The sequence below is a fragment of the Hipposideros armiger genome, unplaced genomic scaffold (genome assembly GCF_001890085.2).
Source record: "Hipposideros armiger isolate ML-2016 unplaced genomic scaffold, ASM189008v1 scaffold_253, whole genome shotgun sequence".
NCBI classification, from domain to species: domain Eukaryota; kingdom Metazoa; phylum Chordata; class Mammalia; order Chiroptera; family Hipposideridae; genus Hipposideros; species Hipposideros armiger.
The window spans coordinates 2,191,046-2,206,932 of NW_017731603.1; the positions used below are offsets into that span (position 1 = coordinate 2,191,046).

Consider the following 15,887-nt stretch of genomic DNA (forward strand, 5'->3'; position numbering starts at 1 on the left):
GAGAGAGAGAGAGAGAGAGAGAGAGATTGATTTAGAGAGAGAAGGAGGAGAAAGAGAGAGTTTATATGTAACTCATATTCGTACAATCTTTATTATTTAGAAAGCACCTTCACCTATCCCAGACCATAACTTCATGGCAATCCTTTTAGAGATGAAAAAGTTAAGTTTAAAGAGCTTAAATGGCGCTATTTTATATTTTCTCCAGGGACAATGTACTTGACCAATTCTCACAGATTTGCTTGAAAGGCATTTTTTACAATAGTGTTACCAATCCCGCAGCGCCTGAGGGGTGCCTCAGGACTCCTGGAGACTGTGCCCTGGCTCTCACATACCTTCCCAGGTTTATCGTCCTCTGTGCCTGTATTTCCCTCCACTCCTGACAAACAGATGCCCCTTTGATCCTCATGCCTTCTGTCAGTTCCCTGACCTCCTCTCCTACTCTTGACCAGGTCCCTTCTACAGAAATGCTCCTCTTGGCCATTTTTACCTGTTGAAATTCCCCCAATCTTTCAGGTCCTATGCCATTTGCCACCCATTTCTTGAAAGGTTCTCCCAGTCCAGGCCCCATGCCCTCGAGGTCTGGGATGCATATCTGCTTATGCCCAAGGTGCAGCAGCGTCTTGGCACTTTTCATACTGGTGCCTTCAGTGGAGGCTCCATAGTATAGCTCTCTGCATCCCAGTGCCCAGTGCGGTGACTGGCAGCAATGAGGGCTCCGTCACGACCCGTGATTGACTGACGACTTCTGGCTACTCGGGCATTTCACCATTTACCACATATGCTGAGTACTCACCAGCTGCTATGAGGAATGCCAAGATCCAGGCACGCCTCAAGTAGCTTCCAGTCTAAAACAAGACAGGTGTGCAAATGATTACTCCCGAGGCAGAACCGCCACAAGAAGGGTGCCAACAGAATGCATGTTGGCAGAAAATCTGACCACAGCCCCACTGTGCTGAAATCCTTTCCATGACTTCTCCTGAGGTCATGGCGGGGATCCCCTCCACCTACCAACCTCCGTGGCCTCCTCAAACCTCATACACTCTGTCCACATTTCTGCCACCGTGGCCCCCTTCAGGCTCTGCCCGCTGCCATGTTCCCTGGGCCTTTTCACAATGCTGGTCCCTTCCCACCAACACCCTGGGTTTCCTCTGGGCTGCCCTGACCGGGTCAAATTCTCACTCCTGTTTTTCTTATAGCATTTATCTTGACGGGCATTTACACATTTATGTGTGTGATTAGTTTGATGAATGGCTGTCTCCATTCACTGGATTCCCAACCCCGCGAGAATGGGCATCCAGGTAGGTTTGCTCTTGGCTGTATCCCCCATGCCTGGCATGTCCTCGGGGCTCAATAAGTTTCTATTAAATAAATGAAATAATGACGGAGACCCAAGAAATGGATGACAAGTAGCATAAGACCTGAATAATAAGGAGAATTTCAATAGGAAAATGGCAATGAAGGACATTCCTGTAGAAGGGACTTTGCGAATCGTTGTGGGGGAGGGGTGTCAGAGAACTCTGAGGAAACGCGTGAGGATGGACCTCTGGTTGTCAGGTGTGGTGGAAAGTATAAGGCATGGGAAGGTATGTGAGAGTCCGGGCATAGACGGCCTGGACTGCCAGGCTGTGATGGATTTTGTTTGTAGGCAAGGAGGAGCCAGTGATGTTTGTGACACGGGGAAGTGACAAGACCAGAGCTGCTCTGTTCATTAGTTCTGAGTGAGAAGTAATGCGGGTGTTGGCAGTGAAAATGAAAAGGAGGTGACAGATTGGAGGGAACCTACAGAGAGGGAATGGGCAGGACCTGACCATGAGTAGCTGAATGCTTTCCAAGAAGTGTTCCAGAATCTGCTTCAAAGTCTCCTGGGGTGTGAAGCAGCAGTGCCCTCCAGCCCCGAGGGTCCGTGTGTCCAGGGACCGGCCCTGGGGATCTGCATGCGAACAACCGCCCTGAGTTTTCATCATGCTCACTCAAGTCTGCACTGTTAGGCCGGGGTCTACGTACCGGGACATACTGGGTACCCGAATAAGATTCTGAATGACAGCATGTGTCAGAGTCCTGAGGCTTTGACCATGGGCAAGTGGTGAAACGACGGCACCATTAACAGGCAGAGGGGGGTCAAGAGGAAGAGACAGGTTTGGGAGAGAAAGATGATGTGTTTGGTTCAGCTCTAGCGGGTTAGTTAGAGACAGCAGCAGGCCTCAGAACCAAAGTTGTGGGACAAAGAGAGATGGTGGGATTTCCTGGTCTGATTATCTTCAGAGCCCACTCCATCTGGAATGGGCTAGTCCTGGACCTTTCTATAATCAGGACCATAAAGTAGAGGATCTGAGGAAATCCATGTGGTGCTAAGGTTCAGCGTCCAAGGAAAAGGCCTCTAATATGATAAGGATAAAGGAGGAAAGAAAGAGAAAATCAGTTTTTCCTGGCAACCCAGACACCTGCACTCCAAAGCACCCAAGGTGTTTTGGCTCCTGGGTGATGGGAGAAAACACCTTTCAGGCATGACCCGAGGTCTCCTGGGCATTTCACCCACGTCTATGCAACACTGTGTTACAGCATATGCAATGCCCAAGAAATCCTGCCTCTCTTACCAGCATCTCTCATCCCCGCTGGAATGCCCCATGAGGACAAAAGCTTGGGTGTTTGTTATTGCTGTACCCCACATGCCTGGAATAGAGCCTGCATGAAGTCGGTGCTCCCCATATAAAGGAGTAGAGTATGGGGCTCTTGATTTGGAACCTCAGTTCTGCCACTGACTAGCTGGCAACCTTTGAGCAACTTAATGCCTTTCAACTCACTTCCTTTCCTATGGAATGGAAACAACAATAGGTCTTTCATAAGATCGCTGGGAGGACTGAACAAGATAATGTGTGCAACGTGCTTGGCGCATTCCCCACACTGTAACTATCAGGTGGTCATCATGACCTTTGCCTCCTCCATTCCTGTGCTCACAGAGAATGGAGGGTACTGTGGGGTGGGGGTGGGAGCTAAAAATCAGCTTCTGTCAAACCCTTTAACCTCTCTCCATGTGACCCTCTCACCACATTAAAGGCACAAAAGAGGCTGAAGTTGCACAGAAAACCAAGCTGGAAAGATCCCTCCCTTACACCAGGCCCCTTCTTAGTGGTGTCATCACTGGTGCAGGGGCCAAATGAGTTCACCTGCGGATCTGCATGATGGGAAGAAAGGAGCCAGAAGGAATCTTAAGGGTGCCTTTCATTCTACAGAGGGCTGAGCAGTTAAGGGATTTGGTCAAGGTCACATCGTAAGCCAATGAGTCCGGAATGAGAGCTGGAGTCATGTCTCCCCTTCCCAGCCTGGGTCTTCCCCCATTCTGATGCTGGGGCCCTGGAGATGGCAGCGATCAGGTGTGTCGGAAGACACAGGGGAAACTTATACTGAAGTACAGAGCTCTAGTCACCGTCCTACAACAGGAAAAGGTCAGCCCAGTCAAGGTAAATGACCGTCGGTGGAGAGCACCCAACCAAGGCTCTTGGAAGCAGCCAAGACCCAATCACTTCCATCTTTCCCCATCTCTTCCCTTCCTCCAGATTGACTGGCTCAAAATGCTGAGAGGAGACCAGTACAGAATGCAAATAACCTCAGACTGGGAGGTGATCTGGAGACAAGGGCCCAGGGCAAACAGAGGGGGGCAGAGGGTGTCTGCAAACTTCTAGTCATCTCCCTGGAGACAGGCTGGATGAGGTGGGAGCCCAGGGGAGCAGAGAGTCTGAGGACCTCCTCTGCAGCAGGGCAGGCCACTTCTGAAAAAACAAAGCTCCCATGTCAGGGAACGTCCCCACATAGAAGAGCTAAGAAAAAAAAGAGAGGAATCGCCTCTAGGCAGGGGACTTCCAGCTCTCCTTTGTTTATGGGGGGTGTTTCTGGTTCCCAGCTTCAAACTGTGGTGGGGCACTGTGGGTAATTTAATTAAACATTGCAAGTGCTTGGCCGAGGTTGCCTGGGAGCTGGTGGTTTAAAGTTCCTACCCTGTCACAGCCTCATCAATGAGCTATATTGAGAGGAACTCTGTGTCTGTCGGTGAAGAAGAGAGGTGGGGGCTCCAAGCCCAGAAACCCAGAGATCCTATTCTACTTTGACAAGCTCCCCGACAGACCCAGCATTCCTGGGAATTCAGCCCAGCGCCTCTAGCACCCAGTGCAGGGCCTGGCACTGAGGAGGGAGGTGCTCGGTAAGCGAACAACTGACCATTAGAGCCAGTGGGTGAGACCGAAGCAATCTGAGTGTGAGCCTCGAGACAGACAAGAATGTGAAACACACCCTGAGGCCGTATTTCAAATGATCCAGGGCCAGCTCCCTGTCTCTGGTCTAAACTCTGAGGAGCCTGGTCACTCTTCTCTGAGGACAGGCTGACCACCGCCTGCTGGCTGGCCTTGGACTGAACTGCGAGCTATCAGGTAGTGGTCAGCCTGTCCTCAGGGAGGAGCGATCAGACCCGGGGGACGTAGCTTCCCTCCTTCAATGCAATTTTCTCCAGAACTTGACTTCTGTAGGAAGGGTCCTTCAGGCTATGACCCTTTCTAGGCACCGGGCCCATTATAGATATCCCTAAACACTGATTAAACTTTCTCCCTTCCCAAATGTGGGACAAGGGCTGGGACCTTTGTGCCACCAGGGTGGTTCTCCATATGCTGTGGAGCTTTGGTTTCAACTAGAAAAGCTCACACTTGCCTGTTTATTTTGAGCAGCACTGAAGCTCCCTGTCAGGTGTCTTAACTGCTGGTCTCTCCACCCACCTCCAGGTCTCAGCTGTCCCTTTCTCCAGACACATACCCTCCCCCCAATCTGACGCCTCCACCCTCACCTCCACAACCTCTGTCCAAATTGCACAATTTCGTTCTCTCCCTCCCCCTCAGCCACACTTAATCCTCTTTCTCAATCTCCCCCAGATCCTCCTTACTCCCTCCTCCTCTCACTTTCCCAGCTCCCCCCTCTCCCTTTCCCACCGGGGCTTAAGCCCCCCCAGATGATACCACTTCTGGGAGCCTTTCCCCAGAAAACTTTCCTCATTGGGCCAGTGTGTGCAAAGCCCTTGGCAAAGGGGTTGTTGGAGTCATGACCAAAGATGGGGGCATGAGAGTGGAAAGACACCCCTTTCCCATGACAATCCCAATTAGCGCACAGGATGTGGGGGCTTTCCAAGGGGGCTTAGATGCCCGGCTCCAACAGCTGTTCTCTGACCTTCTGGGACGCTTCCAGGGGTCCCCTCTAGTCCCTCCTCCCCACACCTGCCTCTCCAGGCTCCTCCTCACACTCTTGGGAAAGTCAAGCCAGAATTCCAGAAACCAACCCCCACCCTCATGAGGAGACCGCATGGAGACACGCTTGTCCCGAGTCATCCATTAAGCCTGGACACACTGGGCCAAGCAAAGACACGCCGCTCTGCCCTGCCCTCCCGCCCATGACCCGCCACCCAGGCAGGCTCTCTTTCTTGCTCCGACACGGGCAAGCTGGTCAGCTGGGAAGGGGGATGGCGGTGGCTGCTGTGGCAACTGGCTTCTTATGAAAAGATAGGAGTGTAGCGCTGGGGGAGGCCCGAGTGTCCCTCCTGGGCGAGGATTTCGGGAGGAAGCTCGGGGCAGTTTCTCCTCAGGCGGCCGCCGCCTCCTCCCTCGCGGACAAAGGGAGCTGAGCGGCTGCCCTGCCAGGCATTCCGAAGAAGCCGTGTCCCTCCCCCTCCCGTCTCCATCTGCGCCGGCCTGTTGCTTCGGCACTCGGAGTGCACAAGCAGCCGCACTCGCCAAGCCACCGCATCCAGGGTGCTCCATGCTCTGGAATGCCCCCAACTCCATCTGTCCTCCCCGGGATCCCAGCCCTTCCCGTTCGAGGCTACAGCTAGAATCTCCGGGCAATTCCCCCCAGATCCCACACCCAGGACCCCACACACGAGGGGCAGAGGCAGTAAGGTGGGTGACAAGGGGGACAGGTGGCAGGCCCAAGGGTGCCTGGGGGGCAAAGCAGGGTCAGCCGACGTTTGAGCAGCAGTTGCAGGAAGCCTTTGCTCCGGGCTGGGATTGCTTGAGGGCGGGGCGGGCCCAGAATTTCCACAGGGGAGGACTTGGGGGCTGCCACGGGCTTCTAGGGGGACGTAAAACGGGGGTTGTTAGGGGATCGGGTGCAGTTGGGTTTGCATAACCAGAACACAGATACTAATTGCATGGACGCTGACCGCAGGGGGTATCTTAAGAGGATGACGGGGAGGAGAGGGCCCCCTCCACGACCACCTCCGGGCGACACCACTGCACGGAGGTGCGGCCTGGGTGGGCCCCGGTAGGCTCGCGCCCGCGGAGATCGCAGGGCGGGGAGGGGCAGGGGCAGCAGGCTCACCCGTGTCCTGGCGGAACTGGTTCATGGACTGCAGGTCGATGATGTAGGGCGCCAGCCGGCTGTCCACCTGGCCCAGCACCACGCTGCCCCCGGCGCGGGGGCCGGCGCGGACCACCGCCTCGATGTGGTGGCTCACCGCGGGGCTGTAGGGACGCCAGCGGCCGTGCTCGTTCAGCCATTCCCAGACCACCACCGCCGAGGCCAGGAGCATGGCGAGCCCGGGGCTGCGGCGGCGCTGCGCTGTCCCCCTCCCGGGCCGGGCACGCCCGCCCTCCTCCGCTTCCTCCTGCGCCGCCGCCTCCGGGCCTCGACCGCGCCCCCAGCCCCGCGCCCCGACGCCCCGGGCAGCCTCAGCTCCGGCCCACGGGCCGCTCCCCAGCCGCGCATCCACCGGGGCCCGGAGACAGAGGCCGCCTGGCTTCGACCGCGCGCCGCCGCCGCCGGGCTCCGCCGCTGCTGCCGCTGCTCCGTGGGGTCGAGTGGCTTCATGCAAATATCCGGCTCTCCGCAAACAGGCCCCCGCCTTGCAAAGCCACCCGGCGGGCGCGCGGCCGGAGCCCCGGCGGCCGCGAGCTGGCGCTGAGGGCAAGACCGGGACTGAGCCCTCGCACCAGTTGCGCCTCGGGCTCCGCAGTCGCCGGGGTGGGATCTCGCCGCGCGCTCGCGCCCGGACTGGCACGCTGTGTTTCCCTCCCCTCGCTCCTCTCCCTCCCCGCCCTTTCGCCGCACGAAATGCTGTCGCTGCCTCGGCGAGAGCTCCCCCTCCCTGTGGCTCTGCCTAGTCGCTTCCAGAATGAATCGCCCCTCCCCAGCGGGGCGCTAAGGCAAACCCGAGTCTGCGAGGGTTTCCCCAGTCCCTAGACGCCGAAAAGCTACCGGCCATGACGCGGCCCCGAGACCGCAGCTGTCGCCCGGCTTCAACTTTGCAGCTTCCTTTCCAGGAATGGAATTTTTTTTTCTTTTAATTTAATACAGCGTGATCGGCTTCCGCAGCGCGAGCTCCGAGACACGCAGTGTCTCCGGCTTGTGCACGCACTCGCGCTCTCACACTTGCACACACAGGCGCCCACACCCCCACGACCTCCTTGCTCCGGCTGCTATTACCTCATCTTCGCCCGCATCCTCAGCTGTCTGTCAAGCCTGCAGAGCCACACCCCTCGACTGCTCCGGCAGGTGCCCTGGAGCTCACACGCCCCCTGCTGGCCCAAGGCGAGGCGAGCCGGCCAGTGGCCACACACTATATACTGCTCAACTCCAACCTTTCCTCCTGAGACCCACTCCAAAGGGATGCAGCAATTTGGTGAATGATGGATTTATATCGTCTATGTCGAGAACAAATGTGGTTGTTCTGGCCTGCTCTGATGTCACTAGAGTCAAGAAGACATGTGCTAAATTGATTTATCCTGCAGGGTTTCTGTAACCAAAATAATGAGACACTAGGACAGACACAAGCTAGACTTGGTTATTTTGGTCACCAATCGTTAATGTGTAAAATAATCTAAAAGGGCTGATTGACATCCGGATTACATGCTAACATTTCCAGAGAGTGCAAACTTTGTTTTGCTGAGGTTGCAACCACATAAAATAATGAATTTATATGATAGAGATCCAGGATAGGATATGGAAAAATTAAAATAGACTATATGTTAGGGACTGGGGTTATGAGTCTTTCTGAAGTAATCGCTCCCTTTCATAATATCACATAATCATTTTTTGTTTTGGAAGATTGGCTTTCCCCCTCTCTTTCTTGGGCTCCCTTGAATGACAGCTGTCCTTTTCATCATCATTAGTATTTTCTATATCTATTTCATTCCTTATCTTCTTCACCACAGGGTTCTAACTGCAAAGCAAAAGAAAAAAAATATCGTACATGCTCTTCTTCAACCCTCCAAAAGCACAGGCCGGGGCTACCTCTGAGTTTCGTTCTTGCTAGCGATGCCCTTGCCCAGAAATCTCCCCAGCAGGACCACCACACACTCCAGTCTCCCTTAAGGCCAGTCTCCCAACCCAACTCAATCAACACCGTTCATTAAAACATCAAATTCTAGGGTTTGAATTTGGACAAAAGGAAAGCAAGTAAAGGATACCTCAATTAATCCCACCGAGAGCCAATATTATTCCCATCTCACTAATGACAAGGTTTAGAGAACTTATGCAGTTTGCCCCAGATATTTATCCGGAAGGAAATTGATATTTGCAACTTAGTTGGGCTCCAAAAAAAGTAACAGGTGTTCTATGGTGAGGAGGTGTTGCAATTACAGGCAAGGCAGGTGTCAATGTCAAAGTGTCTCAACGTCAAAGAAAGGAGCGGAGAAAATGAGGTTAAAGTCTTCAGGAAGAACATCAGTAGCATTGAAGAAAAGGTGATCTAAAGTTTATTGAACCAGTTTTACCTCCATTCCTGAGACTGAGAGTACACAGAACGCTGGAAACTTTCTTGTAGAGTGGATAGGTGTACATCGAGCAACTATCCGTGGTGATTCAAGGGGATACTGGAAGTGTCAGGAGAAACCAGCACCTGACCAGCTAAACCAGAAATTCCAAGGTGGAAAAAGATAAGGGGGCGATTGACAAATGTTAAACAGGCTATTTAAAAGGTGAATGTAAAGCAGAAAGAAACTGGCTCTAACCAATGTTCAGCCTGATTTTGCACCTGGTCTTCCTATAGCTGCCATGGTAAACATGGCAGAGTATTACAGAACAAAAATAAATGCCTGAAAACACACGAGAGGGTTTGTATACAGCCTGCTTCATTTGCAAGAGGAAGTGACTATTTAGATGACTTGACATTAGTAATCAATTACGGTTGTAAGATATGTGTATTTTTGATAAGCTATGATAATTTAGAATTCATGATAACCCACTTGGCATTAACAATTTATAACTACACGTCAATAATAATAGTAATATATTTGTATTTATAATACTTAGATCTTCCAAGACAATCCTAATTCTAAATAATCTGTACCATGCCTGAAAATCTCAGACATTCCATTTTGGTATCCACGCTATGTCTCCCGAATTGCCACCTGTTCCACTCATAAGCGGCAGAATAGTCTTTAACCAAATGCTGTGCCCAATTCGTAATTTGGAATACGGCAGCTATAATAAAACCCCACTAATTAAGACTGACTGGAATAAATCCAGTCTCAGTTGTTCAAAGGTATAATTTGATGATACTTCAAAAAACGCCATAATTGCTTAACATTAAGTTGCAATGAAAAAACAATTTTTTTTCTTTTTCTGTGTGGAACATTCACAGACAAAAGTCATCCTTCCCCCCGCCGCCCCTGGCCCCAGTTACCTATTGCTCTGTTACAAGCTGCCCTAAAATTAGTTGCTGAAAACAGCAACAAGCATCTATTTGGCACACAATCTGCAATTTGGGGAGGGCTCGATGGTGACAGCTAGTCTCTGCCCCACGTGGAACTCAAGGCAGCTTGAAGAACGGCTGGGGCTGGAGTCACCTGTAGGCTTGCTCATTCACATGTCTAATGCTGGATGCTGGCCGTCACCTGGGAACTTGGCTAAGGCTATAGCCCAAGCACCTACTCATGGCCTGTCTGTGTTGCTGATTGGCTTCTTCTCAGCATAGAGGTAGCTGGGATCCAAATGAACGTGACCCAAGAGAAAGAGCTGGACAGAAACTGCACTGCCTTTTTGTAAAAATTATGATTTGTATTTTGAAATAACTGTAGATCTACATTCAGTTGTAAGAAATAACACAGAGAGATACCATGTACCCTCTTCCCCCATGTTACCCAAAGGTAGCTAACATCTTGATAAAACTATACTTTGAAAATTATAGTACATCACTACTGATATTGACAGAGTGAAGATACAGAGTAGTTACAATTCTGCTCCTTGATTGATACAATATAATTGTATCATATACAATATGTTATTATATTATTTCTATACTAAGTGTTATATATTACATATATAGTATATATTTTACATTATATAATATACATTTTGTATACAGATGTATGCAATATAGTTTCTATCACCACAAGGAACCATCATTTCGCCCTTTTATAGTCACATTCAATCTTCCCCCTACCACCCTGTCCTTAAACCCTAGCAATCACTAACATGTTCTTCATGTCTATAATTTTGTCAATTCAAGAATGTTATGTAAATAGAATCATAATATGTACCTCTTATGTTAGTATAGTACATTTGCTACAATTGATAAGCCAATATTGATACTTATTATTGATGAAAGTCCATATTTTACATTAGAGTTCACTGTTGGTATTGTACAGTCTATGGGTTTTATCATGGAACCCATAGAACAGAGGTAGTAGTATCTCATTGCTGTTTTAAATTGCAATTTTATAATACCACATGACATTGATTGTCTTTCGACCTACTGATTTGCTATTTGTTTTTGGTGAAATGTCTGTTAAGGTCTTCGGCTCATCTTTTTAATTGGGTTCTTATTTTTCTTATTGTTGAGTTTTAAAAGTTCTTTGTATGTTTTAGAAAAACAGTCCTTTACCAGATGTGTCTTTCACAAATATTTTATCTCAACCTGTGGCTTGTCTTTTCATGATTGCTCTCTCACTATATCTCTGTCTCTGTTTAAGGAGTGGGTGCTTGCCCCACCTGGCCTGCTGCAGGTGCCACAGGGCCCACGGGTGCCAGGCAGTGCCTTGGCATCCCAGTGCTCAGGCTCACCAGACGATCTCCAGCCTTGCCCATCACTTACCCCTGCACCATGCAGCAATGCCTTCAGGTCCTTAACAGCGTCTTTCACAGGGCAGACACTTTAAATTTTAAGTCAGACATCATGATTTTTTTCTTTCATGGATTATGCTTTTGTGTTGTAACTAAGAAGACATTACCAAATCCAAGGTCACCTAGATTCTCCTTTGTTGGCTTCTAGGAGGTTTTGTTTTTTATGCTTTACACGTTGGTCTATAATCCATTTTTAGTTAATTTTTGTGAAAGGTGTAAAGTCTGTGTCTAGACTCACTTTTTCTTTGTGTGTGTGTGTGTGTGTGTGTGTGTGTGTGTGTGCATGGGATGTCCTGTTGTCTTAGCACCATTTGTGGGAGAGACTATTTTTACTCCATTGTATTGCTTTGTTCCTTTGTCAAAGATCAGTTGGCTACATTTATGAGAGTCTATTCCTTGGTTCTTTATTTTGTTCCATTGATCTACTTGTCTATTCTGTCACCAATACCACACTGTCTTGATGACTGAAGCTTTATAATAAGTCTTGAAGTTTAGTAGTTACAGTCCTCTAACTAGATTGCTATTCTCCTTCAATATTGTGTTGGCTATTCTGGGTCTTTTGGCTTTCCTAATAAACTTTAGTATTAATTGGTAAATATCCACAAAATAACTTGCTGGGAGTTTGATTGGCATTACATTGATTAGTTGGAAAGAACTGACAACTTGACAATATTGATTCTTCCTCTACTTGTATAGAGGAATATCTCTACAATTTGTTTAGATTTTTCTTTGATTTCTTTCATCAGAATTTTCCTCATACCGATCTTATACTTATTTTATTAGATTTATGGCTAAGTATTTCTCTTTTTGGGGTGGTGGTGGTGGTAAAGTAAATGATATTATTTCAAATTCCAATTATTCATTACTGGTGTATAAGAAAGCAATTGACTTTTGCATATTAACTGTGTATCTTGCAACTTTAGTTCCAGGAGTTTTTCTGTTGTTGACTCTTTGGGATTTTGTACATAGTACAAAGACAGTCATGTCATCTGTGAACAAAGATAGTTTTATTTTTTTCTTCCTAATTAGTGTACCTGTTACTTCCTTTTCTTATCTCATTGCATTCTCTAGGACTTCCAGAATGATATTAAATGTGTGGTGAAAGCAGACATCCTTGCCTTGTTTCTGATCTCAGCAGAAAAGCATCTAGTTTCTCACCATGAACTACGATCTTAGCTGTAGGTGTTTTGTTTGTTTGTTTGTTTGTTTGTTTGTTTTGTATATGTTCTTTGTATACTTGAGGGAGTTCCCTCCTAGGTTGCTTGGAGTTTTCATAAACAGGTGTTGGGTTTTGTCAAGTGCTTTTTCTGCATCTATTGATATGATCATATGGTTTTTATTCTTTAGCCTGTTGATATGATGGATTACATCAATAAACTTTAATGTTCAATCAGCCTGGAATAAGTCCCACATCTTTGCTGATTTGAATTTGTATCGTTGCAATGCAATAAACCATAACCATGAATATAACAGTTTTCTGAGTTCTATGAATCTTTTATCAAATTATTGAACCTGAAGGTGACCTTTGGGACCTTCTGAACTTGTACCCTGTAACAGTCTTGGCCAACAGGGAGCTCAGGAGCTAAAATGGACAAGCAGAGATGCCCCACATTTGCCATGTAACCTAACATAGTCACAGGTCCTGGGAATTAGAATGTGGACATCTTTGCAGGGATGCTCCCCGCTTTGCTCATGCAACTAATTTGTGATCTTTTGTCCTGCTCATATTCAGTCCTGGGTTGTCACCTCCACACTATAAGAGACAGTTTTTGGCCACACCGGATGTTATGACTTGGTAAGTCCGATAAGACTCACCACATAATGGGCAGTTCTGGATGCATAATCCTTGATGTCTCAAGGCAGGTGTTCCATCTTTACCAGGGCAACAGCACACCAGGAGTTGTTATTAAAAAGGCATATGTTCCCACTGCAAATGGCATGGCTTTGCTTCAAAATCACAGGCGTCTGCACTGTGATTCTCCTACGTGGGCTTGCCATAAACTCCACATAGTGCCTCTTCCCATATCTGATCCTTGTACTACCATTGAGTCAGCTAGCCTGCACAGTCCAGGTAGCAGCACTGTTTTCACCACAGCCAGGATCTTCTGCAGAACCCTTCCTAATCTGAGCCTCATTTAAAGCCAGCAGCCTGTTGTGTCACCCTGTAAATAGGCTGAAACCATATACCCAGAAGTGCAATATGCTACCTTCAGAAACCAAAAAGGTGGTGTGCTTTTGTCTTCATGGCGGGGTATGCAAGATTCAATCATTTATCTTTTCCTTTGGATGAGATATCCAGACATGTCTCTGATTTAGTGGGCCTCTGATTCTTCATATGGTTCATCTGCCATTGTCTGAAATGTGTGTGTGTGTGTGTGTGTGTGTGTGTGTGTGTGTGTGTGTGTGTGCGCGCGTGCGCCATGACCTGTAATGTGCTGGCTACTTCTTGCTCATTTGGCCTGACTGATGTGGTGGTCTGCAGGAAGTAGTCCAGACTCTTTTTATCTACATTGAGACAAAACAAGAGAGTGTTAATACAGTCTTATGGCAAACTAAAAAATATGTACTATTGTCTAGTCGATGTGAGTTGCACTGGTAATGATCCCCTTTTCTGATAGTGAGAGGAAAGAGTCCATTCATCCAATCAAGGGCCATGTTTTACCCAAGGCAGTGTTCATTTGCTCTACCACATCTGGCACAGTGGCTGAAACTAGGCCTGTCACTTGGTTTGGCTTTGTGGTAGTCAACTGTCATTCTCCAGGATGTACTAGGTTTCCGCAGGGGCCAGACCAATACGTTAAATGCATATCTGACAGAAACCATTATTCCTATATTCTTTAGATCCTTAAGGATCGCACTAATTTTCAGCATCTCCCCCCTCCACCCCCGCAACCTAGGTAAGTCAATGAAAAGTGGGGCAGAGTTCCTCAAAGACTTACAGTGCTGATGAGATAAAAATTATAGAGTTCACGATTTGATAAGGGAGGGGGCCCTAGTGAACATACCAAACTCTTGTGGAGCGACCAGAAGCGGACAGCACCTTAACATTTGGTAACTGAGTCTCAAGTCACTTTCGTCCATGATTGAATTAACATGAATTTATTTCATTTTGTCTATCAGAAGACAGGGTGACTGCTTCGTGGAAGAAAACAACAAAATCCAGGTGATGAAGTAGGGGATAAAGTGTCGTCGTCCCCATCCCCTAACGACCACCACACAGGCAACTGCCATTTTTTCATGTAAAATCCAAGATGGTGCCAAGGTCTGGCTGGCTGAACTCCTGAGTAAACATACCATTCATATTTCACTACCAAGGTGTTTTGGATCCTTCCTTTGTTAGTCGATGAGTCTGACTTGAACCACCCTAAAAAGGGAACACCAGACGGAAGTCAGCTCCTTGGGTTTACGGTCAGTTTCATCACAGTTTAGCAACACGTTAATAATGGCTACCTTTTTTTTTGGAAGGGGCATACTGCTCACTGCTTCCAGCAGGTGGCGATGTGGCACCAGGAAATGAACTTACAGTGCCTGGTCGCCTTTCAGTCTTTAACCAAAGCTGGAGATTCACTTTCTTCTTTTGAGATTCTATGTTATTTTTGCTGGAATATCCCAAGGTGACAGTGAAATAGCTTGGGGACAATCTACATATTCCACGTGAAGCAGTTCCTCGGCATGAGAACCCCCTCCGGTACTTATGAGATGGGAAGTGTGAACACAGGACACATCAATTCCGCAACAGTACGTTGAATCCATGCAAAGAGCCCCATCTGCAAGATGACTTCAGCTTTCCTTCCCCACGTTAAGTCTTGACTGAACCCCATCAGTTGCATTAGGGTGACTTTCCTCCTATAGGAGCACATTGCAAATCATGGATTCCATCCAGGAGCCCAGGAAAGTTCAGGGTGATGGGGTAAGTCAAGCTAGGGTGGCAAAGAGAGGACAGTGGAGGAAAGAAAACTTAATTGCCCGTCTCTTTCCTGCCTTTGTCCTCCTATTCCAGGGTCAGCACCTAAGCACCAGAGCTAGCTCCTCTCCCATGTACTATCCAGTGTGTGGTGGGTACCCAGGCCAAAGGGTCCCTATCTGCCCCACCCCACCCACCGTATTGCCTTAACGCCATCCTCAGTGTTTGGTGCCTTTGACCACTTTGTGCCCAGCATCTTTTCCTCTCATGGGACGGGGTAGCTTGGAGATTTGGGTGCCTGAATCCAACTGGGCCAAGCTTGAGTCCTTCCCTGCCATGTTCACACAAGTGTGTATGGCCTTTGGTCCCCCTTGGAGACTGGGAGATCTCAGCTCCATCTCGAATTATCTTGATCCAAAAGCATCTGGAAGAGGGGGAAAGAGGGATCAGAAAGTGGTGAGGAGGGAGACAAGGCTGACTACATGCCTTTGTTCTTGGTTTTGAGAGGCTGATGGAGGGTTGGGTTCGACCAAATGAACTTCTAATGTTTTAGTTCACTCAAAGCTAATGAATAGCAATTGCCATCAAATAGCAATTTCGGCTGGTGAGCACGTGGAGGTGCTGGGAGGGTGGTGCCCTGGAGAGGGCATGGAAGCTTTGTGCCCCTTCACACATACATACCTTGCCCTGGTGACACCTCAAGTCTTGGGCTCCCAAATGCCTGTGCCATGCAGTAGAGACAGGGTCCTACTCCCTACTCACTGATTCCTACATTTTGTCCTTGCAGAGAGTGCTGTGCACATTCCAGAGGTTTCGTGGAGGAATTGAAGGGGCTGGAAAGACCTGGAGGCTGACAAACAAGTGACAAAGCTTGGCTCTTGCTGTGTAG

General features: G+C 48.5%; 1 protein-coding gene across 1 annotated transcript in view; it reads right to left on the reverse strand.

Moving 5' to 3' along the window:
* DTX4 (deltex E3 ubiquitin ligase 4) overlaps positions 1–8,030 on the reverse strand; it is a 49,546-nt gene extending 41,516 nt beyond the window's left edge. The window contains exon 1 of the mRNA XM_019655966.1: positions 6,352–8,030. Within this exon, the coding sequence (XP_019511511.1) occupies positions 6,352–6,562 (211 nt within the window). The 5' untranslated portion in view covers positions 6,563–8,030. The remainder of the gene's footprint in view (positions 1–6,351) is intronic.
* Between the last annotated feature and the right edge of the window lie 7,857 nt (positions 8,031–15,887).